The sequence below is a fragment of the Patagioenas fasciata genome, chromosome 2 (assembly GCF_037038585.1).
Source record: "Patagioenas fasciata isolate bPatFas1 chromosome 2, bPatFas1.hap1, whole genome shotgun sequence".
NCBI classification, from domain to species: Eukaryota; Metazoa; Chordata; class Aves; order Columbiformes; family Columbidae; genus Patagioenas; species Patagioenas fasciata.
This window is the reverse complement of record NC_092521.1, coordinates 140,309,322-140,336,457: the sequence shown is the minus strand read 5'-3', so window position 1 is coordinate 140,336,457 and position 27,136 is coordinate 140,309,322. Positions and strand designations below refer to the sequence as shown.

At 35.1% G+C, this 27,136-nt stretch overlaps 1 protein-coding gene across 1 annotated transcript in view; it reads right to left on the bottom strand.

The window, feature by feature from the left end:
- Positions 1–27,136, bottom strand: part of THSD7A (thrombospondin type 1 domain containing 7A) — a 281,443-nt gene that overhangs the window by 67,880 nt on the left and 186,427 nt on the right. The window contains exon 9 of the mRNA XM_065832371.2: positions 6,530–6,721. Coding sequence (XP_065688443.1) covers positions 6,530–6,721 — 192 coding nt within the window. The remainder of the gene's footprint in view (positions 1–6,529; positions 6,722–27,136) is intronic.

Here is a 27,136-nt window from a genome sequence, read left to right as displayed (position 1 = left end):
TGTTTTATTCTTTCCTAAAAGACAAAAACAGTGAGAAGATGAAGAAGATGATGATGATGAAGAAGAAGAAGATGAAGAAGAAGATGAAGAAGATGAAGAAGAAGATGAAGAAGATAAAGAAGATGAAGAAGAAGAAGAAGAAGAAGAAGAAGAAGAAGAAGAAGAAGAAGAAGAAGAAGAAGATGAAGATGAAGAAGATGAAGAAGAAGAAGAAGAAGAAGAAGAAGAAGATGAAGAAGAAGAGAGAACAGGAACTGAAAGAGGAGCTTTTTATCAGTTATCACAGAGGAGCTATACTTTTCACTGAAAAGAAGAAATGTATGCTCACATCAAGTACATATCAGAGAACACATGAGCCTTTCTATCCCAACTTTAGGTTGACCTCCCAGCCTAAAGACATTCAAAAGGGAAGGGATTTTAAGGAGTCATTGCTGAGAGAAATTAAACAAGTAATGTAATCGAAGACAGAATGGCTACTTCAAGGACTCCAACACTAGTAAGTCAAATATCACAAGTGGTAAGAATACTTTGTAACCCAAGTTGCTTTTGTGGATGTCTAGATCTGCAGCAAATACGAGGAAAGGGCCATTCTAGTCAAACCAAAGGACAAAACCTAAATTCTCAAATTGTTTCCATAGAAATAATTTTAACTTCTGACTTCAGGCTAAAAATGTTGATGCAACCAAGAAAGAGTAAACATCATATTAAATGAGATGTTATGCCAAGGATGAGCTACTCTTAAATTTTACAAAGAGGGATTAGAAAAACCTGAAAATGTGTGAATGTAATGAAGCAATGACTGAAAGGAAATTTGTTCTGGCTCAGAATTGATGCAAATCAAGTCTATTAGATTTGCTTTATATGTAAGTCAATATGCATAGCACCAAGTCCAAACATGTTATAGGCATTTTCTTAAAGAAAAAAAAAAAATTAAAAAATCAAATAGTAAAACAAAATTATGGTTATGAAAGATGTTTCAAAAAGTTATTTAAGCAGCTTCCTTCAGGAAATTATTTAAAAAAAAATCTTCCAACTAACAGCAGCAGATATGAATATAAGCAATGAAATTTGGAAAGTGAGTGCATTTTGAAAATGAAAAAAAAATCAAGGATAGTAAAGTCACAAATTATTTCACATGGGAGAGAAAAATGATCCACCTGAGAAGGAGTCTAGACATGTTCCTTCAATACAAATGTTAAAAAAGGAGAATTTAGAAGAGATAAGGAAGGTTAATAAATTATTTCTATCTGATGTTAGCTCTAGAAGAAAAACAAGAGAAATATTTAAGCAAATTCATAAATTAAAGGGAGGTGTGATGGAAGAAAGGTTTCCCCAGGAATGGATGCCATAACCACCAGTTCCTAAGGCATTTGAGAATAAAGTGACAATTTAGATTCAGTTTTGACAACTATGCAAGAATGCATATTCAAGGGAAAAAATGAGAGTGACATTGACTTGTAAGAGAAAAACACTGGAGCATGAATGTCTGCAGCTCAGTGGGAATCCACTTCTGTTCAGGTGAAACCAGCAGCTGAAAAAATTATGTAGAGAATGAACAAAACGTGAAAATTACATTACTGAAATATAAAACAACTATCGCTAGTACTAAATCTTTCTAGTAATTAAAAATATGCTATTGATTTATAAATCAGTGTGCCGTTCTCTACAGGAAAACAGCATACCCTTGTGTTCCATCAAATTAAAACAGGTACAAAAAAAGCATAAGAGGTTGGAAAACTGGCAGATAGAGATGCCCTTTCTAACATCTGCATAGGGGTAACAAGATCAGGGCTGCTCAACTTCAAGAGCGCTTCACCAAATGAGGGTAGTTTTGACAGGAATATAAAAATTAATGAGAATCACAGTTAAAAAAAAAAAAAGGACATACAGTATTAAATACATTTTATATAATATATGATTAGATAACTATAACTGCTTGGCAGTACTAAAAATATTCGTTTCAAGGTACAAAGAACAGCTGGAGCTGAAGCATTTCTTTTTGGTTTTGGATACTTAAGCAAAGCACATTTGGAAATAAAAGGCTATCTTTACAGAGGTACTTGCATATTACACATAAAATAACAGAGATATGAAGGTAGTTCAGAATTGTCATATGCTTAGATTGATTTTCTGACTGATTTGGAGCTTGTAATGGGTAAGACATCTTGCTCTAGGATATGCAAGGATTGGATTTTAAAAGTATTTTTTTTTTTTACACTGTTTTGATAACTTCAGATTTCAAATGCTTTACAGGTTTTAAAGCATTTAGGGTCATTTTAATTAATCATGTTGATATCACTCATTTTCCAAATGCATGTAATTTTATATATGCATTTCAAAATAATCTTTGTATTTGACTTGTGTATTTTGTGTGTGTGGTGGTTTTTTTCTGGTTTTGTTTCTTTTTTTTTTTTTGGTTTTTAAACTCTTTATTTTTCCAAAAGCAGTATCAGCCATTTATTATTTATAAAACTTGGAATGTATCCACCGTATCGGTGTTATTCTGAATGATACTGATTTGGTGCTATAAATCAATGCCAGTGTATAATCAATACAGAGTCAATCTGCATATATACTATTTACTGAAATTTAAGACTCATTTAGTACTTTTTAGTCTCAGGTTGTGGACTATGTAGTCAGTGCATATTACTAATTATATAATATTTATTGTACACAGGAAATTTAAAAAATAGAAGAAATATTAAACAGAAAATAAAACAAAAATAGAAAACCCCTAAATTCAAGAGAGGTAGGCTGAGCTGTATAAAATGCCTTCACTAAACTTATGCAGAACAACAATATGATGTATCAGGTAACACCATCATGTCCTTTGCTGTCATTTTAAATTTTGAGACAATGAGTTTCTTGAGTTTCTTATTGTACCATGAAGATGCATGTGACAGTGACACAAATGAGCTACCACTACAGGCAGGCTAACAGACAGACAAATTTTCAAACCTTCAAGCTGAGGACAATGATCTCAGAAAATGTATTAAAAATGGTTATTGTGACACCAGTTTCCATATGGAGTCACCTCACAAACCACAGAGAGTCTTTATCTTGAGGAAAGGGACTCTTCTCTCTCTTCACTAAGTGGCAATAAATCAGCCCACCCCAGACGTGCACAACCACACTGTGCTTGAGGCTCTACAGCACATGGTTTGACCATGCGGAAGAGATGTTGTTCTGAATGAGGACATCCCAATGAGAGGGCCTATGGCCGAGCTCAGCTCCTGCCTTGAGGAGAAGTCAGTGTGGTGCTGGAAGGGCAGTCATATCCCAGAGCTCATTAGAAAACTTTGTCACTACTGTAATTTACATATGGCTTCAATTTTTCCCGTGAAGCTACTGTTGTCACAAAGGAATTATTATAATAATACTGAAATATTTCTATTCTAAGTCATCCCAGAAAATCAATTATACTGTGGCTGTTTCCTGGCAGCCAGTTATGCTAACTTGACGGCTGCTTCAAACCAATTCAGCAGAATAGATAGCTGGGAAGTAAGAAGAAAAATAAGGTCTTAAGTGTGAAATTAGATAGTTTTATCACGGGCAGTCATCTGCCAACATTAACATGTAAAATTACAGAATACAGAATCTTTATTTCAATGAGGAGAGAAACTGAACAATCATCACGAGACAATATCTTGATAAGAAGCCATCCAAGATCCAGATAAAATAACCTATTTCATGTGTATTTGTAGACCCTCAAAGATTTCAATGGAGTGTTCACTTTTAAATACAACAATGAACAAAAATTAAGCACTTCAGATATTTTGAGGGATTGCAATATTCCTGGTGTAAGCAATGTCTGCAGCACTTTGATCTTGCCAGGCTTGTAGACTGAATCCTTCATGATTAGCAGGAAGATGCATGTGATCACAGACTCACAGCGAGAAACCTGGACTCCTTAGGTCATTTTGGAAGCCAAGTTTAGCCTTATTCATAGACTGACAACAGATCTGCACATTCATTTACCAGTTAATGTCCAATCCTGATATAATAGGAATTGTATATATATCTATGTGCAATATATTTGTCCTAGTGTGTTCTGATTAAAAAAAATATCAAATATCATGGAATACAGGAATTACTAAATGGCTTATCTAACCTGGTCTTTCTTTCACATCAGCAGTTCAAGGGAAGGTTCAAAGATCCAAAGGGAAGATCTGTGGAACCATTCACCTGAACAGAACTGACAGCTATTTTCAGAACTCAGTTTTAATGTGTAAAGGGGAATTACTGCTCTTACATTTATGAGACCTTGGGTTTTGTACCTATACATGATGTTTACAGAGTTTTCATCAGCAGTAATTTCCATTTTTATAGGCTCTGAATAGAACTGAGAACAGCATGTTTCCCAAAAAAAGGTTCACATGGAGCTTCCTTTTTATATCAGCAGAATACAGACTTTCAGACATATTAATGTATTCTGTGCCCCCAGAACATAAAATGACCTCTCAGCGTCAACTACACAATCAGTGTTTTATGTTTTGGGAACACTCCTGTTCTCTGTCATACAATTATGGAGGTGAAAAGTATTCAGCTATTTATCATGCAGTAAATGACTAAAAGGCATAAGAGATGTATGAGGAGAAATATGACAATAACTCTAATTTGAGTGAAGCATAAAAAATAAAAACAACACTGATACTTTTAAAATATAACACGAGCAAAGGTGAACAGCACCTTCCAGATGGAGCTGTAATGACATACAAGGTGTATCAAAAAGATGGACCCAGTTTCAAAGCTAATGGTGGCACAAAACCAGAGACTTCGATGTATCCCCACAAGAAGTCACAGGGTGTCTGGGGTGTCTGGGGGCCAAGAGTGTAATGCCGAGTCTTGGCGTCCCGTGCGACCTATCCAGCATTGAGACAATGTGTCATTTAGACGTCCACCTTTTTGAAACACTCTGTACTAATTGAAAGCTTATTTTATTTATTTATATGTATTTATTCTCCGGAGTTTGTACAGAATGCAAAGGAGCACGGTGTTGAAGATATCTGACCAAGATGTGAGTGAATTGCTATAAGCTATGCAGACATACCAGCTTGTATCCTTAAAAAAACCAAAAGAGCACAAAATAACCTTGTCTTGGAATAGTGGTGAGGAGGCCATGGTTCGAGCAAAGTTGAAGGACTACAATCTCTACGTAATGAGTAGTTTAGGGATCTCTTCACTATTGCCTGTGTGGTTTGAGACCTGTCAGCTTGTGATCACTCAGTGCTGGTACTGATCATTGCACGACATAAATAAAACTCATACACCTAAAATCCAGCCTATGCTTAGCTGCTTTGCCACATCTGCAGCCTTGTAAATTATCCTTAAATGTAAGTTCCAAACTCAGAATAAAATAGATACTTTCTAAAAAGAAGCATAAGAAAGTGGAATAATTTTCTAGATAAATTTAGGTTTTCACTTGTGTGGTATGCTTGCCAGGATGTTAAATTTCTGTCTCCAGTAAAATTCCATAAGCATATGGAAAATCCATTATCTTGCCCTACACGGAAAAGCAAGAAGCACATGATTATTGTTTATGTGAATTATCATCTAAAAACCTGGTTCTGTCTTTGCCTCAAAAAGAGTCCATTTGACACACTATAAAAAAAGGGACAACATAAACACAATTCTGTTTCTAATTTTACGAGCATTTCTACTTTGTTACACAGATCCATCTAAGTAATTTATTATTTGCATCACCTACTAAAATGAGTATACTTCTGATTGCCTCTTACACTTATAGTAAAGGTCCCTTCCAGGGGAAAGGTTGACTGTTCCTGGTCTGCTACATATATATATTTTTTTATAATTATCTGAATCACATCAAATATGTGGTATACTTTTAGCAATGAAAATAATTGTGTTTGCAAACAAAGAAGTTTCACTTTCCAGCTAAATTTCATCTTAAATCTGAAGTAATAAAATGCTTAACAGCTTGAAAAAAAAATTAAAACATGCACGTATCCTTTTAAATTGAAGGCATTTAACTTTACTGTCAGTTGTACATTTGCTCTATTACCCCCAAAAATACTTAAGAACAAACCAAAACCATTTATAGGAAGCATGGAAAATCATGAAAGAATAGATATGAAACTATATCTAAAACCTTTTCTTCTTCTCCTTTATATTGCATTTGCTGCAGATGCTGCATAGGACCATTTGCATGAATGGAAACCATTAACGTGAGTGAGGATTTGCGGGGGTAAAACCAAAGTCTTACTATGCGTAAAAATGGTAATGGGGTAAAATCAGTCACTAAGTCAGCTAAGAAGATAAAAAAGTCATTTGTTAGCATCTGAATGCTCATCTTTTTGAAATAAATAAAATAAAACAAAATCTCCTCTTTAAAACAGTTTTAGGTACAATGAGTAAATATAGGATAAACATTTAAATATTTTTTCTATATTTTAAAAACCACAGGTCCATTTAATAATTTGTTTCTGCTGATCAAGAAATTACGTTGACACTGCAAAGACAGTTGAGAATTCACAATCCAACAAGAGTCTGCAAGTGTATGCAACCTTACCTTCACCTGCATACGCCAGAATGGAACGGGCGCGCATCTGCTTCCCTTCTGTGGTTTTGCCGGAGCAGGTGTGTGAGCAGGAGGACCATGCGGACCACATGCTGAGCACACAGTCCTTTGGGCACGGAGCTTCACAGACAACTGGGATTGGGTAGATAGCGTCTCTACACAGCTGTCTGTCAACCTCTTCTCCTGGGAAAGAAAAAGCCAGTAGCAGTCTATCATTTGTTAAATTAACTTAAAATGAGCAATCTAGTCCAGATGGGCACACAAATAGATTAGATTCTGTTCTTCTATATAAACAAGGTAAATAGATTTTTTATTAAAATGACTGGTCTGCCCTGCTTTTGTTCTAGAAAAACATGCTTAAGCCTAGTTTATATCATATTCTGCTAAAGTGAATGGAAGCCTGGGGGTTCTTTAGGCTTTCATTTTGTTATTACATATTTGATTCTACAGAAAATCCTAATGTGAATAGCAGAGCATATAATACGCCTATGGAAAACTGGAAGCACATGTACATTAATCACCTAGTCTTCATTCATGTTTGTGGGAGAAGGGGAGAAGTAGCCTAACTTCCAGCTCAGTCAGTTTTATAACCCACAATTCATCCTTTGAACTGCAGCTATGCATCAAAATATGAAGAGAGTTGCAGTCAGAGTTTCCTGTTTGGTTAGAAAGATCTTAATTTGCTAGCAAAGCCACTAACACGTCAGTCTTTATGTCATGGAAGTATATTAAGATCTATGCACTTGTACTCTGTCACATTCATTATAATAAAAAAAATCCGGGTTGGTATAATTTTTTTAAGGAAATAATAGCTAATGTTTAAATAGCAGGGCTGCTTTTGTTTTCAGTAAGGAAATCATGGGAGTGCTGTGTGTGAGATCTGTCTGAACCACATCCTAATCACAAAGTGGTTACTTTTGTAAGGTGAGATATGATTTCCTGATCAAATCCATTAATATCCATTCAATGAGGAATGAATTAATGACCACATATTCAGACATCAATAAGTCTCACTAACAGTGACAAAAGCCTTATGATATATCTTCACTTTAAAGTAAATTAGGGAAAAAATGAATTAAGGAGGGAGACATTTGGATTCACTGTTTGATATAGCCTTGTTATCATAGAAACCAATTACAGAAATTGCTTCCAAAAGCACCAGGAATTGTGCAGTAGCCCAGTATGTAATGCCAATTACAAGTAACTGTGAAAAGTTGCGTTTAAGATCACACTGAACTTCCGAGGCCCTGATACTCACGACCAGTTAAGGCATGGACAGAGCCAGTCATTTGTAAACATGAAACTTTTTGGGGTTTTTTTTAAAGTTTTCTGAAAAGCAGAAGAGTTTAAAAGCACCTGAATGCCTTTTGTGTTATATGATCCTTGCTGGACTAGTGCAAAGAAACTTCTGTTGAATTAGGATTCAGATGCTGAAACATTATTGAAGCATATGAGATCTCAATGGGACTGAAGAGGAATGTATTGCATTGCACTTGCTATGTTCCATCATGTCAACCCTTTTGTTTTAATAGCTAATGTCAACAAAATAGTCTAATCAAGATTTGCAATGAACATAAGTCTTTGATACAAAATATTTTTTAGAAATAATCATTAAATACTCTAAAATTTGATGATAAAGACATCAGCCAGTATTAATAACCACCACTCAGATTCTGAAAAGCTAATTCAGTGAGCACTGTGAATGCTGTAAATGAAGTCAAAGATCTATAAACACTGCTTTACCCATGCCTCAAATTAGGCTTTTATTGCTTATCAGAAAAATAACAAAATGCATCAAACACTAATCTAAACAGAAACTACATTTTTGTCATTCAAGGTTTGCAGACTCTTTAAACCTCTCAAAAATGAATCTCTGATAAACTGAGTACCTGAAAATGGGAGGCTCTTTAGTGCTAGTGACATATCATGAGTCCCAGAATTATTAATGACCAAGTTCTTTATAAAAAACAGAAAAGATGAGTGCCATCCATCCAATATTGTATCCCTTTAACTACTGTTGAATATTTTATTCATACAGAATCTTTAGGTACTACAGAAATGCAAACATCAATCTTCCTTGGCTCTGCAAACCAGAGGAAATCCTGCAGCTCATGCTTTTAAAATAACCTAGAGTAGTCATAACCATCTGAATTATAATGAACTTTGACATCAAGTCAGTCTCAAAAGCTGAATTTTCCCATACTAAAAAAATGAATCTAAGCCCTGCCAAAGCCTTCACAGATCTCTCCCATCAAGTTCCACTTCCCTCAGTGGATTCAATCTCTGCATCAATTGCTCCTTCTCCTGTATCACAGGTCATCACATCCTGGCAACAATGCAGGAGGGATTCCTACCTGCCGCATCAGAATGGCACATGTTCAGGTTGATAAGACTGCAAACTTATTTTCCAAAGAATGGGCGGGGGGGGGAGGCAGGGAGCAAAAGCTAGAAAAGGGATGAGTCTTACTCTCGAATTGTTCCATCACCAGGTACGGCTCCATGAGGTAAACTGTTGGGACACTTTCATACCTTGCAAGAAATCCTACTATTACAATACAGTATGTCACAGTATAAACAAAATACATATATATATATATATATATATATATATATATATATATATATATATGGAGATAATTTATCACCTGCCAATTAAGGTAGCATTAACTTGAAACTCAAGCTAAATTTGGGGTCACAATGAGAAACTGCGTTAAATGTGTTTCAGTCTGAGTTTCTGTTTCAAACAAACAAACTAAAAGCCTTCACTCCCCTCAAAATCGAAGCACTCTTTTATCCTTTGCTTCTACGGAGAAAATATTCTCAAATATATACCTTCCATATTATCATTTAGTTCTTGTCAACTGCCCAATTCTTATCTGATGAATTCAACAGCACAGATATGCAGTTGGAAGGAATCTTTCATAACGGGTACTTCTTCTCTTTAGGGGGATATTTTATTTAGGCTAAATTGTTTCTGACATTTCACTAATGATTTTATGAACAACTTGACCTTTTTAGTCTTCCTCTTTAAAGTGCATAGTGTAGTCAACTACCAGGAACCGCTCAACTATACGCTGGGAACAATGCCAATATAAAGACTAAAGTTCCTTAGGAAAGGTCCCATTTGAAAAATTTTGTGTAGTCTAATTTTTTTTAACTTTATAGGTAACGTAAATATAATATATACATACGTTGCACAAGGGTCAAAGACAGAACTCCAAAACCATGAGTCCAAAGTCTCTGACCTGAATTATTTATACTCTAAGCAACAGAGTGACAGAAGTAAACACCAGAAAGATGAAAACAGAATATGACATTTGCACCAGGAAAACTCTTCACCATTTATTAGTTGATTTCCTCATTAAAATCTGAAATCTAGTAATAATCCATATTCAGAAACAGTACCTATGTAGTTGAATGATATTTCTATCCTATGCAACAGATGTGCATTTTCGGCTAAATTATCCAAATTCCACTAAAGGGCATGACTGCATGTAGAAATGGCACTAGGCAACAGAGGCTTTCTTTTTCAAGGATTTAAAATGCCAAAAACTGTTATACCTTTGCTGGGATTGTCACAGACTTGTAAAGACTGCCAAGGAGATAGTCTTTTGAATCCACATCTCTTCCTTGAACTGATGTGCTGGATCCAGCTAGACAATCAGCAAAGTGAGTCATTACATTAAAACCTCCTTGTGGCCACCTTCCTGGTATGTGCACACACATCAGAGCTGCAAGTGAACCACTAAACTATTTAATTGCTCTAAAACAAACAATGGAATCCCAAACAAAACAAACAAAAAACCCCCAAACCACCTACTGAATTGGCAATTTTTTACAGATTAAAGAGAGGTAGCTTTTGAATAGCATGTAGGAGGAACTCGCTAAGTGTTCTAAAGTAGCAGACTGTATTCATATCACCATTCTTGTTTCATTACATCCACAAAGCAGATATGGTATCTTTAAAAATTTGGTCTAGATACTAACAGTTGGGCTAGACCACAGAAGACTTGTATTCTGTGTTTGATGTAGTTGAATCATGTCACTCCTTAGTGTTTTTGTTTACTCATCTGTAAAATGTGTCTGATATTTAAGTTTCTTGTAAAATGCTTTAAGATACTTCCAATGGGAAGCATTCCCAGAGCTGGTATCAGGAGAGAGACATGGCAAGGAAAGCTTCTTGCTTACTGTGCATCTCTTAATATGATACATGCTTCAGTGCACAGAAAAAAATTTCCGTCAAAATCTGACCTGTTATAAATGGTAAGGAAAGTGCTTAACAGAGGGCAAAATTTTTTAAAGCCTTAAAATGAACAATAAAATTACTGCAAGATTCAATGAGGCATAGAGAACAACTGAGAAAAAAAAAAAAAGGCAACACAAAATAAATATGCTGCTGGGGTCCTGCACAGTAAGACAAGGAACTTGGTCTCAGTCATGTACCTGGAAATCAGCTATAGAAAGGCTGAAGTATAACCTGATATAAACTAAGTAAAAAATGTCAATAAAACCACAATACAAGGGATCAAATCAAGAGAGTGTTTAAAACATTAATGTTGAACATTTTTTTAAAATGCCTGTGTTATCAGTAAACAACAAGAATATCAGAGAGTGATAAAACAGATCATGCAGTTACATTTTAAAGTTCATAAAAGAATTCATTACAGCAACTGAGCCTAGAAGTTAAAACTGTAGACTTCAGACTCGGTACTGCTTAGTTGTACAACAGACCACAGGAAACTAAAGTGTACTACTGAAATGTTTTTAAACATGCACATTTAAAATTATTATATAAAAATACAAACGGATGGAAAAGACTGACAGCTCAAAGCACTGCTTGATCGGGACATACTGGTTATACAGACTAGGGTATATACTGTGTTGTGTGTATGTGACTATCAGTTTTCTTGACTGTTGTTTTTCTTGGCTTTTCATTGCTTTCTTGGCTGATGCCTCTCTTACCAGTTTCAATGTCTTGACAGTAAAGCGGAAAAGGAGGCACCCAATGTGTCATCTATTGGAAAACTGGTAGGCACCTGGAATACTTGGTAAGGCACCCCAAAGCTCAATTTTTCAAGTACTCAGTGTTTGTGGGTAAAGAAGGTCTATTATTATTCAATTGCCTTCAGTAATGCCTCTAACCATGAAGGCTACAGGCAAAAAATGTATTTAGTTCACAAAGTGCTAAAATCTGTGAGCTGTGCTGGTTGCCATTTACTCCTTCCTTCCTTCCTTCCTTCCTTCCTTCCTTCCTTCCTTCCTTCCTTCCTTCCTTCCTTCCCTCCTTCCCTCCTTCCCTCCTTCCCTCCTTCCCTCCTTCCTTCCCTCCTTCCCTCCCTTCTTCCCTCCCTTCTTCCCTCCCTCCTTCCCTCCTTCCCTCCCTCCTTCCCTCCCTCCTTCCCTCCCTCCTTCCCTCCCTCCTTCCTCGGTCAAAAAATAATCAACAGGCGAGTATTATACTGGGTTATAAAGGTTGAAATAGCCAAAGAGGCTATTCTTTTATTGAATTCCCATGCATTTTCTCATATTAATTCCTTCCACATGAGGAACTATACATGTCCTTATGCTGACACTCTCGTTAGTGCAGATGACCTCCTCAGACTGGCTGAAGAGTCAAAGCTGCTGTGTTCACTCTGTCCCTCAAGAACAAAATATGCCTGTGTATTAATATACTCAAGAAGCAATAAAACCAGATCTGCGGTATGTGCTCAGTCCTGTTTTTCATATGGAACTAACTTTACCACTCTCTGTACCCACAGTTAGTTAGGCATATGCTTCTCCACTAAAAAGTTCATACCTGCTCCAACTTTACAATTTCTGCATTATTCCTGTATATATCCAAAGATAGTTTGACTAGGAGAGAGGAAAATACTTAAAAAAACCCAAACCAAGCAAACAAAACCAAACCACAAACAAAACAAACTTACAATTCTGAAGTGCCTAAATGTGTTTTCATTATAACTTGGGGCAGAATATAAACAGAAGAAGTCAGTCTAAAATAAATGTAATTGCCTCAAAATTACAAGAATACCACAACTAGACTGTAACAGTATAGAAAATGCATTGTTAACTGTCATTATGTTAAAGAAAATACAAAAAAAAAAAAAAAACAACACTTCAAGAAAAACACTGAAAGAAGAGAAAACATACAAACTTATCCAAATTTGAAGTTCTATACTAGACTTTCATTAGTAATAACCTTGTCTACACATTAACTGATTAGTCTAATGCAAAATGGGCAATCCTTCACATTACAGAAAAGCTTTTAAAATCATTACAAATCCATTAATTTTTTAGATGCTAGGACACCTTACATCTGCTAATAAACTGATAGTAATCAATTACCAGGATAAACTAATACTATCATTTTAATGTCTAATGCTGTTGTATTCCTTTCGAATCACTAAGCAACAAACAGTCCCCAAAGTTCATCATGAAAAGAAAAACCCTGCCTGCCTAGCCTGAACTGTCACAGAAAATCACCTTTTCATTCCAAACCATGTTGCTGCAGTAGTGTGTGTTTTATTTTTCTCAGTTAGAGAACTGTGAACTATGTATAGGAAAAAGTGGAGGCCCATAATACTTTCATTGAAATTCTGTACTTTTTCATAATAAGGCACTTGAAAGCTGTCTTCTCAAACCTCCTTATCTTACTTCAACTTTATCAGAACTGCTGATTGGAAATTCAGTCTTGTATCATGACTGAGTTTTGTTGTTTTTTGTGTGTTTTTTTTTGTTGTTGTTGTTGTTTTTTTTCTTATGGCAATTTATTTGTTTTGGTTTTAGGTTGTAGTTTCTTTTCTTATACAAGAGGAACTGTCTGAGGAAAGTTGTCTTTCTCACAGCACATGTCTCTAATTAAAATGCATACACAACTGCAAAAGGCTGACCCAGATTTTTCAGTAGGGAGAATTTAGAAGTTAATCTCTCAAAACCTAATCAAATAAGCCACAGAAAGGGGAAAAACTAATATTTACATGCAATTTATAATTTACCATCTTGTTTAGCCCAACAATCTTAAGAGTATTTGGACAAACAAAAAACAAAAAAAAAGCAGCACATGCAACAGTATCTGACTGAAAGACTACTTTTTGCTCTTGAATCAGTTCAATACTTATATATAACACACACTTTGATAGACATTAGCAAACTTCAAATGTTTTATTAATCCCAGCAGTCTTCATATCATCTTGACAGTGTTTATTCAAATCTGCTCCAAAGATAAAGGCTGTCAACATAAGCTTTAATGTTAGAAAAATGGCAGTGTCCTTGAAAACAGTAGCAAGACTATGTTACCTTGTATGTAATTATTTCCCGTTCTAATTCTTGAATGACCAGCTGTCAAAAAATCTCTCTGCATCAGGTAGCTTGATAAATTTTCAACATTTGGAATGATTTTTAACCTCTCTAATCACTGAACACAAAGCAACACTAACCTACAATTTACATTCTCAATATATTCTGCTTCATTTGCTTAGCAGTTTTGCAACTAACACAATGTGAAGAGATGGTGTATTTTCCCCTTGTATTATTCTTATCAAGTGAAGTTTCTATGTTCATATCAATAGCTTAGGCGCCTAGCTGGTAGCTCCAAGTGTTAAATCAGTTGGTAATTCCCTAATCACATGTCTTTCTCTCAATTGCTTTTTCTAACCAGTATTTGCATTTAATTATGTCTTAATTAGTTGATGGTTAATATTTGTGAAGTCATTTTCATCTAAGAAGCCTAAGTAAAGTGACACTGATTTCAATGAAGACAAATACACTAGTTTCTCACATCTGTTCATTATGCAGAAAAGAAAGTTTGTCTAATAATTTATTGATATGAAAACACTGTAGGATCATAAACTATTTGTTGATTTGTGTGTGAAAACTTACTGCGGTTTTGGTTTCAGTGTAGAATTTCAAGTAGTATCATACAGTCTATTCCTTACCAAAAGAAAAATTATAGACATGATACTTTAGCCACTTATTAAAAAAAACAAAACAAAACAAAACATCATGAATCTCACAAACACAGATGGATTTTTCTCTTAAAACAAGAAAGTTGCCAGCATTAGCACATATACTTCCATCTTATTTACACATTTACCATGACTGAACACACCAGTGCCATATGGAAAAGGGCACTGACTACTCCCCTTTCACTATGTAAATCCTGGAGATATCAATGCCTTTTTAAAATGTAATCTTAATTTTTAAAATGTGGTTTTAGCTTTTTTTTTTTTTTTTTTTTAAAGCAAGCATTTGTGACAAAAAGTGACCAATAATGGCAAGAACTAATACTATACAAAATGAAAATAGGCAGAGCTTGGAAGCCCACCATATTCAGTGTTTATCAAATTAAGGATAACAGCATCTCAATACACTTAAGAAAAAAAGACCTTATTTTTTAAAAAAGATTCTTCTATTCCCTAATGAGAGGAAAGATGCTTTACAAGCAAAAACTTTTTGTTGATGACTCTGTGCAATTTTCCCCATGTATTCACCTTGTGGGAAAAGACATTTTGGCAAGTGAGAATATGTCAGCTTCAAGAACTCACACATTCAGGCTAATTCCAACAATAGTACTTGAGCACTTCTGCTCCTCCTCTTTAACCAAACTAGTAAACGCTACCAGTACACCTCAGCTATAACTTCAACAGTAGCATGTGTTTGTTAACATTCGTCACAAAACAGCTTCTTAGCAGCTATGTTGGAAGAATGTAGAAGCAAGTTAACCCCTGTGAGTAGTTTATAGGAAAGCTAAAAAGATGTGAAAGACACTCTGCCACAGAGGTAAGACAATTCTGGTTCCAAAACTTATTCCCTGTCCTTAAGCTCATAAAAAATGTCAATAATGCGAATTTCAAGAAAAGTGAGTCACTACTAAGAAATCCAGTTCTGTGTTCCTTAAATGGACTAAGTGAGAGGTAAGGCTTTGCACCACATGCAAAAGAGTTACAGGGATAATCCAACTCAAAATAACACTCCTTACTTTGAAAAAATTCAGCAATAAAGGCACAACTCTGAAACAAAAATTAAGAACATAAAGATTTTTTTTCTTGCTAAAATTACTTCATATGGGAAACATATTTGTATGTTCATTGGATGTAACTGGTTAAAAGTAATGAACTCACACCTTCAGATATGATATTAATGCTTTCAGTAATATCATTTTCATGTCTGGTAACAGAAGAACATATGTACCTCCCTTTATATTAGAGTCATTGATCAGGATTACAGTCATGTAGATACAGTCTAAATGTGAAAGAGGGAAATAAAAACAGGGAAAGGAATAGTATTTCTTAATCTAAATAATATTTTTTTGATGTACAATGTGGTGTCATTTGGCCAGATTAAACAACAGTAGGAAAAAATAATATTCCATAACTATGTTAACTCAGAAATATACAATAACCTGAGGTATTTGGAGGGGGGTGGGAGGAGAAAAATCTAACAAGCAAACAAAAAACCTAACTTTTTTTTCCATTCAAGTGCAAATTTCTTCTTTATGCTTCAATTCCTGATGAGAATGAGAACAGTGGAAGAAACTGTTCTGCTTTCCTTGTCATCTTAAAAAGAGGAGCATTTTGTGGTGTTCATTTTCAAACTTTACCTCTTATTCCTTTAAACTGTCTCTTATTTTTCACTACTCTTTTCTAGATTTACTCAAGTTGAAAAACTAAATTACACGCATTTCACCTAGAAAATATGGACAAAATTCTCCCTGTATTTATTTACATAATTTTGTAAGTGGTAGTCATGATGGCAGCCACAGTATCTGTTCCCCCAAGTATACAGTAATCACTTGGCTACCTATGAAGTTACCAATTAGAAAAGATATATACATACATATATACATGCGGTCATTTCCTTCACTATACACAGAGGCACACTGAGGGTGTCTTGCAGCACTAACTATGCCTTAAAAGGTAACACAGTTTTTTTATCTATGACAAAACACTATAAATTACTGAGTGCATATTTTGTATTACACATCAAAGACTACTGGAAAACTTCTTGCAGATGATACCATCTTTGAATTCGCACTACTTCTGACACCACTAAATATCCACCAGCATGAAAGAGGCTCTATCTGAACTATTAGTGATAATGTGTCAGTGAAAAAGACTGATAGGAATACTGAAGAATTAATCCAAATTAATTAAAATGGGACTTTGAAGAAGATTAGTTAAACTGTATTAGCAGTTTGTATGGCTATCGTTATGCAGAATGAAAGAGAAAATCATTAATAAATAGAATTAAGGCCACCTTAAATCTGAATAAGAGGATTCAGATACACATTTAATATAGTTTTATTAACACCATTTCTGCAGCTAATTTGGATCAACTTTCTTCACCATGAGAGTGGTGAAGCACTGGAACAGTGAAGTTGTGGATGCCCCATTCCTCGAAGTGTTCGAGGCCAGGCTGGATGGGGTTTTGAGCAACTTGGTCTAAAGGAAGGTGTCACTGCCCGTGGAAGGGGGTTGGAATTAGATGATCTTTAAAGTCTCTTCCAACCTAGAACATTCTATGATTCTATGAACTTTCCTGTCTCCATGCAGACAAGACAAAGTAAACAAAACCAGAAACATGATCTGCCTTTAGCCAAAAATCTGCTGTACTTTATGCTGTAGTAGACAAGTACCACAGGAATAGTAGCCCAGTATTTCTAATAAAGAGCTAAGAAGAGCACCTACACGTTGTCTAACAACAGGAGTAAGATTTTCCTACTGCTTGACAGGTGGTTGAAATATTTTCATGGTTCATTTGCTAATGTAGTCTTACTGAGAATGATAAGGAACAGAGAATACAAGTGCATTGATCATAACCAAGTGCACTTGCCTTCTAGTGTCAAATAAGCTAATCAAATGTCATTTTGCTATGAAAGAAAAAGTAAGTTTGATGAAAGGCTATGGTCCCATTGAGAATAAAATCAATACTAGTCATGGGACCAAGTGGGATCAATATGTCAGACCAACAGGCCATTTTAAGCAGAATGGGGAAAGACGGGAAAAGTGCTGACAGAGTCATAAGGAAACAAGAAGTCACAGTGCAAATCTGGAGGATAAGATCACTTGAAAATTCACAGTGTGTTCCTAAGAACACTTGGCAAAAGCACCAACTCACCTTAAAGAGATACAGCTGATCCTAAGACCAACTGGACAGTCTCGTAAGCCCTTCCCAAACAAGACATTTGCATTTTTTTGTAAAATATTACAGATGCAGTTGTATTTAAAAATTAAAAAAATTCCTTTGACAGACTTTAGAAATATTTGCAGTGTAATTTTGAGCATTGGAAATAGGATTTAAAATACAGGGATTTGAAAACACCATATGCTTCTATTTTAGCACTTCACTATGCCTTTTTGATTATTTAGAAAACAAGAAGTTTTGTTAAATATGGGGAATTATATTACTATTTTTTCACTACCAGATATTCTCATCAAATTTTTAAACTCATCAGATATGGACAAGTAGAGCGTTATAACTTTAAAAATGTTTCACAGGTATTTTATTGTAACTGTTATTTTAGACTTTTCTCTTTCCTCTCCAATAAGCAAAAGTTAAGAGGAGAACTAGTCCAGGAAGGGCAATGGAATGTCAGAGATTTCAAACAAGTACGATTAGAAATTATAATTCTGATGTGTTGATCTGAACTAGATTAACATTCAGGGATATGAATAAGGAATAGAAGCATAAAAAGGAAATAATGGGCAAGATTACAAAAACAGTAGCATGAAAACAATGTGACAGCTCCATTAACGTCACTAGAATGACAGTGCTCTCCACAGTCAATCTTTTCAACAAATCCCTAATAACCTGTATATTTTAAGCAGCTACCTTAAATGGCCTAGTTTTCGAGAGACACTGAATAGCCATGAATTTCATGAACTTCATCCTTCTCATTTTCTGCATAAATATGAGTTTTGAAGGATAACTAATACATTTAAGCTCAGAAGTTCACAAAGTTGCATCACAAATTGATTCATAAATACTCCAGCACTGCAGTTTCATTACCAAGTATTTTCCTGGAATTTGGCCACCAACATTTTAATGTTATTCCTCTCTTTAATGCAAGAGCATAACTCACAGCTGAAGAGAATGACTAATGGCATGCAGCTGACAGAATATTAGATTAATTCTTCAGTATGTCAATTATCTAATATTTCACTACTATAAAGTGAATTTGAAGCAAGTTTACAGCTATATATTCACAAATATCTGTGATACCTCTTGCCACACAAATACACCTGTAACTCAAAAGGACTTTTAAAGAATAAGAAGAATTATTTTATATAGTAAAAGATGATTGCAAACATTGTCTTTGCATTATTCATCCAGCTGCAGCTAGTAAAGAGTTGTCACTCTGTATGTAATCTGACAGCTGAATTCAATCACAGTTAAAACACAGGACCCAAGAGGTGTAAAAGAGATCACTGCCACTGTCATGTTTACATATTTCTGAGAAACAGTTTTATAATTAACTTCATGGATGCTTCTTTCCGTGTCCTACTACTGGCAGATAAAATGCAGTCTTTGGAGAACATAATTTTATCCATCTTGCAATGAATATCTTCTCATAATTACAAGTGAAAGACACAGCATGCCTTTAGGGAGCTCAGACTGCAAATTAATCTTGTCCTTTGGAAACGTTTTCATAACTGATTCCTCTCCAGAAGACTAAAACTAACCTATCCTTTTGACTTTCGCTTTCTCCCAGCCTCTCTGTATATGGTTTCAGACGAAGAGCTCTCAGGAAAGCAATCAGCAGTAAATACCACTATTTATAAGAATAACCTATGCTAAATTGAGGAAATACAACAAAATAGTCATGCAACAAAACCGAAAGTAGCAGGAACACATCTGCAAGTATAGTGACCTTATAAATTTTCTACTTCGTTAATAAGTTATACAAGCTAACATCCTAAAGTCACAGAAATCTGACAGATGTCACTGCAGATTTGAACCTACTCAGAAAAATTTGCTGTACCATAGAAATAAGAGCCCCTTCCCCTACTAGAAGGACATCACAGATCTTCTAGAAGCCTCCCACAAGACTTAAGAAGCTTCTAGCTAGCGTTATTCTTCTTTTTCCCATCTTAAAAAAAAGTCCATTCTGAGACATTCAGAACAAGATATATGATATAGTTCCTACTTCATGTATTTTCACTGGCAAAGACTAACACAGCAATTTTCTATTTATAAAATAATATCAGTACCAATAAAGGATGTCTCAAATTAGTAAAATTAAAACCAAACATCTGTTAATTCCTAGGGCAAGATTTATATAGCTAATCCATAAATTACCCCCAAAATTTTATCAAGAGATCAAACAGCAGTAAATGCCAGAATTAAAGGTGCCTTTGTAATATAGGGTTTTTCAATCGCATAATCACATGCTTATTATTTTTCCACTGGGTCCCTTCCTCCTTCAGTTCACAGATTGGGAACTCCTTAATGAGGAGCTCTTTGGTATTTTTAGTTTTATTCTCTTTGTTCAAGGCATGAGCCTATGTTTTATTTACCACACATTAATTAAAAGTGTTATTAAAACAGAATTGGTAATTTTCCTAAGATCTTTCCATCATGGCAATCAGACGCCCATTAATACTTGCATTTTCAGAACACTTAAGATGTAATAGGCCAGTATTATTTACGTTTTGCTGATGCTGAACAAATGCAAAGCAAAATTAAACCCTGAAGAAGGAGACAAGTAAGGCTAGTTGTCTCAAAGACAAAGCATTCATTACCACAAAAAGCCACTTAATCCCCAAAGCAGATACATACGTTTCACAAATAAGTAGCAGGTTCTGTGGGGAAAATGTCACATAGACACAATTAAATAATTAAAGACTTCCATCTGATACATTCTACATATGAACCAGACAACCTACCTTAACTTCCTAATGTTTGAGGTCTTGGCTTTGCAACCTAAAATACTTATTTTTGACATAATATTTATTTCCAATTTTCTGGTTTAAAAATGAAACCAAATGAAAAACAGTACTTCAGCCATGGGTGTTGCATTGACTTTGGACACTTACTGCTCTGCAGGGTGATGTCACAGGACAAAAGCAGGAGCAGACTATACTACAGCATGCTGTGTTCCAGTTCCAAAAGTGATTAATTTCCTTCCTTCCTCCCCTTCTCTGGCTTCTTATCCGGCCGAATTTTCTCCAGACACTAATTCCAGTCTGTCAACTGACTGTCCCTTTCACCCAGCTCTGCCAAGTTCCCTCCAACTGCTTGTCAAATCCCCAGTGGGCTGACCGTCCCCAAACTGAACCCTCCCCCTAATCCCTGTCACGTAGAGAAATTTTGCAGCTTCCTTTGAGTTCCTTACTTGCTCTCAGTAAAGTGTTCTGGCAGAAATAAGGGTCAAATCCTACCTTTCCACAGTTCTTAACCTCATTGCTTGGTCAGTATCAACTTCTTCCTCTTGTCTTCCACCCACCTTTTCACCAAATCCCAGGTACAAATCTATTATTTTCCCTCTGCAACAGATCTGTGATTCTATGTAGCTGAAAACCTGCAAAAGGTACTTGCACCCCAAAATCCAGAACAGATGACTGGGAACACTGGAGAAAGTTAAATCCTCAGTTGTTTGCTCTGATTTGAAGTAATCATTGGGGCGGAGTACGTTTTACTCTTCATCTGAAGTTTTCTTAAGTATTTGGTAGAGATGGTGCTTGTGGAGTGCACAGGAGTTACAAGAATTGCAAAATGACACAGATTATCTCAAGCCTCTTTAAGCTCCCACTGGAACACTCGTGAAATCAAATATTTCTTGGCAGATAAGAGTGGTTTTACATTAATCGGGACTCAACACAAATTATGATCTGAAAGAAAGGTCAGACAATGAGCTGCTTAAGGCTGGAAGTATTGAGAATAAAATCCCTATTTTTCTGGCTCAATGTGACTGGCTAATGAAGATATTTTAATTGTCACTATTTATGAAAACACTAGTTTCACAGTTCTGAAGTTTGATAACATTTCTTAAGAAAATTTACCATTAGCATGCAGGTTGTCAGAAAACATAAATAGGTCTGTAAAACCTTTTTTCTCTCAGATGGAAAATTGACTCCCATCAAACACACAAATACAAACCCAAGGAAATTCAATACTGTGTCTATAAATCCAGTTTTACAACCCATCCGTAAGTCCATAAACACCTTTGTTTCATAACAGCATAATTTGAAGTAACAAATGGAAAGATTGTAAAGCATTAAACTGACCTTCCTAAAAACAAAACCAGTGCTTTGAAATGTATCTACAGTTATGACCCTCTGTATCATTATTATTATGAGGAAGCTTGGATTCTAATCAGGACTGGGTTCCTGCTTTACAGGTTGCTATGTAAATAAAAATTTATACATCAAAATCTCTCCTCTCCTAATTTGCCCGTTGCTACTACAAGCAGTTCTTGCAATATCTTACTTTTCCATCTGGTTGTGCTATCAAAACTAAAGTAGGTTACTAAGAGCATACATAATATGAAACAGGTAATTGCACTCTCTGTGGTATATTTCACGAGTATTTGTACTTCACACTAGGACAACTTCTACTCCTAGATGTCCAATAAATTTTAAGTACACCAGTACAGCTTCTCTGCAAAGATGTTATAGTACCTTTCAGAAGTAAACATGCCAAAACTCAGTGAACCCATCTGACTCGAGTGTCTAATTATGATCTATGACAAAAGAAAAAGATTTTGGTAATTGAGTTAGCCCACCTATTTTTAACTTAATTATATTCTTTATGAACATTAATGTCTCTGCAGGCATTGCCCATACCAACTCTGTCTTCAAAAATGTGATAAATTGGAAACAAGGGTCTATCGCACTGTCATAAATGATACTTGTTTATTGCACAACGCAGATGAAACTCTGGCTTTGTTTTATTTATCCCTTTAATGGAAATAATCACATCACATTCCAGGCCAACTATTAAAGACACTCAGAAAGCAAGTGATGTATTTAAGCCATCCTATATAATGAAATCACTTAATGTTATACAAACACTAAAAACACCTGTTCTTTTGTGGAACTTAATAGGAAAATATCCACTTTCCTAGTGTCAAGATGAGAGGCAGAAAGGAATTAGTATGATATATTAGATGTGACTCTTTACTGACAGAAGAATTATCAATTATCAAACTTCTCAGAGAACTGAAATGGTATAGTTTAAGCAATAGTGTGCACTGTTTTTTCCTTATATTCCTTTATACTAAATAAAGCAAATCTTGTTAAAAAGAAATGCCTTACAAGTCCAATGCTCTGAAATGTCATGGCCTGAGAATATCAATTTTAAGGTCCTTTAAACTGACTCTGTTTTACTGTCAGTAACAAATTCTTACCTATAACAAACATCCATTCAACATACTCAATAGTTTTTACGTAACTAGACAAATCAAAGGAAAGAAAGGACCGGGTTATAAATTTAATATCCTATGCATTTACAGTGAAGACCAAAGTGTGCACCTCACATTTGATTTAAATGCCTCAGATGGTCAACCTAAAAGCTGTCAGACAGAAAAGAACAGTTCAAATCAATTCTGTAATGACAGTAGCTCGGAAATTAATATTGGGAAATGGGATGACTAATGCCTATATAACCAAGTTCCTGTAAGCATAAGGCAGTATGTGCCGAAATAAACTGTCATGAGCTACTGTATTTTTCTACTAATTGACTGCTGAGCATTGGCCAGATTTTGATCTGGGTTCTCTTACAGGATTAACTCAATAATTCAATGTAATTCGAATTCCAATCTGGCTCTTCATTCTTTTTAAAGAACTAAGTCATAAAGTGACACAAAGTAGATATTTTCTTTCTAAATAATCATTAAAAAGTCCAACCAGTCTGGTGGTTTCTTCATTCAATACATATAGCCACACAATAGAAAGGGCAAAAGCAGATTCTTTATACCTGGGCAGACATATAAAGCTTCCATTTATTCTCCTATCGTTTTCCATTATAAAAATTAATGAAGACCAGAAACTATTCCTTTAGCATGTATTTGACTCAAACCATAAATATATAGAAAGAGCCCATTTTTAAACTAGTCAAAATATTTTAAGTGAAAATTGTTGCACAAGACAATCTTCAGTTTTTTCCCAGTTTATTCTATATATTTAATTAGATGCCTACTGTAAGAAGATGTAATGCCATGAGCTAAAAATTAAGAAACTAAATACAGATGTTGATCAGAAAACTATAGAAGAAAATTTAAACTACATGAAGAAGTTTTATAAGCTTTTCTTCAAATTAAAACTCAATAAAAAGAAGACAAGAAATATTACAGAAATAAAGATTTCTAAGTCTAGAGGAAAACAAAAAAGCAATTAAATCCTATAGGATTGTCTTATAGCTGAACTACACAGTCTTCAGTCAGTCACACTAGCTGAGAATAAGCACAGGTAAAGGAAATGCACACAGTTCCATTTTGGACAGTACAGTGTTTGAGTAACTACACACAAAGTAGCTGAACTAATCCATTTGAAATGCTAACATCTGAGTGTCTTAACAAAACAGTCTTTTTTTACCCTCTATATCTTCTCATTAACTACCAACACCATGGTTTAAATTCATGCTCCAGTCTCAAGAAGACCAGACCTGCGTCACCCACGTATGTCCAGGTGCCAGAAGAGAACTTGTGGCACTCATCTATGTCAGCATGTATCTATGCCTAGCATACTTCAGGAACAATTTTGCTACTTCAAAGAGTTGCAGGAATTTGCCTGTACACAAAGAGCTTTGCTGTTGCCATGGCTCCCTCTTCTAAGGCTCGTCACCTCTCACAGCTGTGAGGCAGGAGATGGCACTGAGTCCATTCTTTTCCCCTGTGGAGCTAAATGTAATCCAACAATTAGTGAATTCGAAGAAGGTCTGGAAGAAATTTACCCTTCAAAAGCAAGATCTGTTTTATCCAGACTAATACATGCAATGGTACAAAGCCCAGTATAATATAAAGGTTGTAAGGCAATTTATTATCTAAATGTTCCTACAAAATGAGCAAGTAATTTCAGTCTACTGTCTGAGGGTCAGAAGAACATTGCTAATGCCATGGCCCCTGTGGCACCTGTGTTGCAGAGTTTGGCACAAAGGTAAAAACCTAAAAAAAGCGTAATGCATGAACCAGCATTTTGTAGGCATTTTTCGGCAGTAGATAGTTTTGCAAACTTTTATGTCAGAAATTATTTTGCCCTATTTACATATAAATAGCACTAATGTATCTGTTATGGAGTGGAGAGGTGGTCAGCTATCCTACAATAGACTGAGTTTTTAGTACAGAAATATTTTTGAAATGGTATTCTTCATAGATTTCCATAGCTACAGAGAAATAGGGATAATTCATCTGTTGTAAAATCACTCTTCTGAACTACATTAAAGGACTTAATCATAAATAATATGTACATAGCTTTCTGTATGCATAAAAGTATGCCTTATATATACTGCATAAATATATAAATAGATGAATTATGATTTACTAAAAAATGTTGTTCTATCATTAGCAAAAGTTGATCTGTAGTGTGTCTCTAATTATTAAATAATGTATATAATAGAGGAATTCTGATCAGTTTCTGCCTAGTATTGGAGTTTCCACAACTGAAAGGTTTTTTCACAGAAAGGAGCTCTTTTGTAAAATTTCCTGGAAGACTAAGAATATTTATTCTGAAAAGGTTCTTTACACAATAAAAGGCTGAAGTTCCATTTATATAATAAAACACATCAAAGTTCATTATAGCCTCTACCATGACAACCTAGGGTACTAACTGTCATATTTTTTCAGCCTGAATGAAAATTCTGATTACTGCAATCCGCTGTGGAAAGAGAATGACAATCATAAGCCTCCAGCAACAACACAGGAGGATAATCTGTTGTTTGCTATTGTCTCAAAGGCTGTAATGACTCTTATCTTTACACCAAATGGAAGAGAGAAGCTCATTCCAATTATATAAAACAATCTCACAAACACTGTTACTTGATTCTAATTGCAAAGTAAAACACCCAGGTCAAGACATGTTATCCCAACTAATTATCCTTTAAACATATATAATGATACAACAGTCAAAAGAAAGAAAAGATACTCATCAGCATGGGGTTTATCTTTTGATAAAGCAGTATATTTACAGTACACAATGCTTAAGTCCCTTTGATTCAACCTCTCCTATCCAGGCACTGATTTAAGACTGGCTAATTAATTCATATGAACTAAAAACCAAAGCAAAACAAAACCAACTCTTGAAAATACTGAAGAGGGTATTGTTAAGTAAAGATTAGTTCAGATGAAGTAACACAGCAAAATCAGTCAAGAATTAATTCTTTCCACATGTCGTTTCCCTTCACAGTAATTTTTACTCGTAAAACTGAAAGAAGTTACCTGTGTGCCAAAATTATGACATGCGATTATCACACAAATTATCCCATTAATTGAAACACAGTCCTCAACTGACAGTCAATGCAGTCTTCTCCAAGAAGTGCTCAAAGAACACTGAGTATCACAAATTTCATATTATGATTAATTTAAATCATGATGTTCAGACAATGGAAGAGTAACATTCTCCAAACTTTATTTTACTGCAAACTACCTTGCAGTTGTAGGGCTTGATGTAAAACCTGCCTGATTGCAAGGTGCTGCTCTCCTACATTTTGCAGAGCAGAATGTGGGTGCCCACAAGAAGCATTTGATGAAGAAGTTTACACATGCCAGGGTTGGAGGCCGGAGTACTAGATGGGAGTTACTGAGGTTGGTGGTTCCTTACTTCACAATTTGCTTCTACTGTATCATGCTAATCTTTCTCAGGAGAGATCCAAGGAAAAGTCACTTAGTATTACTGGTGAAGATCACAGAAGATCTTAACTAAGAGAAGGAAGTAATTTTGAGGGACAGCTAAGGCAATCCACTGCATTACTCTCCATTTCTTTTGCACTCTGTCAAAGATATTGAACACGTATCTTTGTGGGTGATTAGACCTTTGCAAAAGAAACCATAATTGCAGTTTGTTTTCTGTGTCCAAAACTCTTTAATCTTAAAGACTAATAGGCACATGGCCACAGCCTGATTTCTCACTCCTTTTGGGATGCATTACTGATATAGGCAATGTATAATGCCATCTAATTATAGTAATATATAATGCCATATAAGTCAGAAAGATAGATAGACAAAGATTAGTACTGTCAGTAAAGTTAATCACAAGTCCACTTCTGCCAAAAAAGACCATGAAGTACAGAGAGCAAATCCTGTGAGTTTGAAAAAGAACAATAGAAAATACCATGCACATAAAACTTATCTCAAAGTTGAGAAGCTCAGTTGCATCCTCCAAATGTATTATGGTGACAATAAATTATAGTCAACATAAACATCCGTATTACAATCTAGGAAGAAATTAGGCTAATCAGACGTTAGACAAGTGAGCAAATACCACTCCTCAAAGCTGAAGGTAAGCCAAACTACACAAAATCTAGTAAGGGAAAAAAACACACTTGATTGTTTGGTTTACAATTTTTTTGTTGTTGTTATTAAAAAGAAAAAAAAAAAAAAAGAAAAAATTTCAGAATTACATAAGGAAAACTTTAATTTATGAGGAAAAGGCCATTTTTCACCTGACA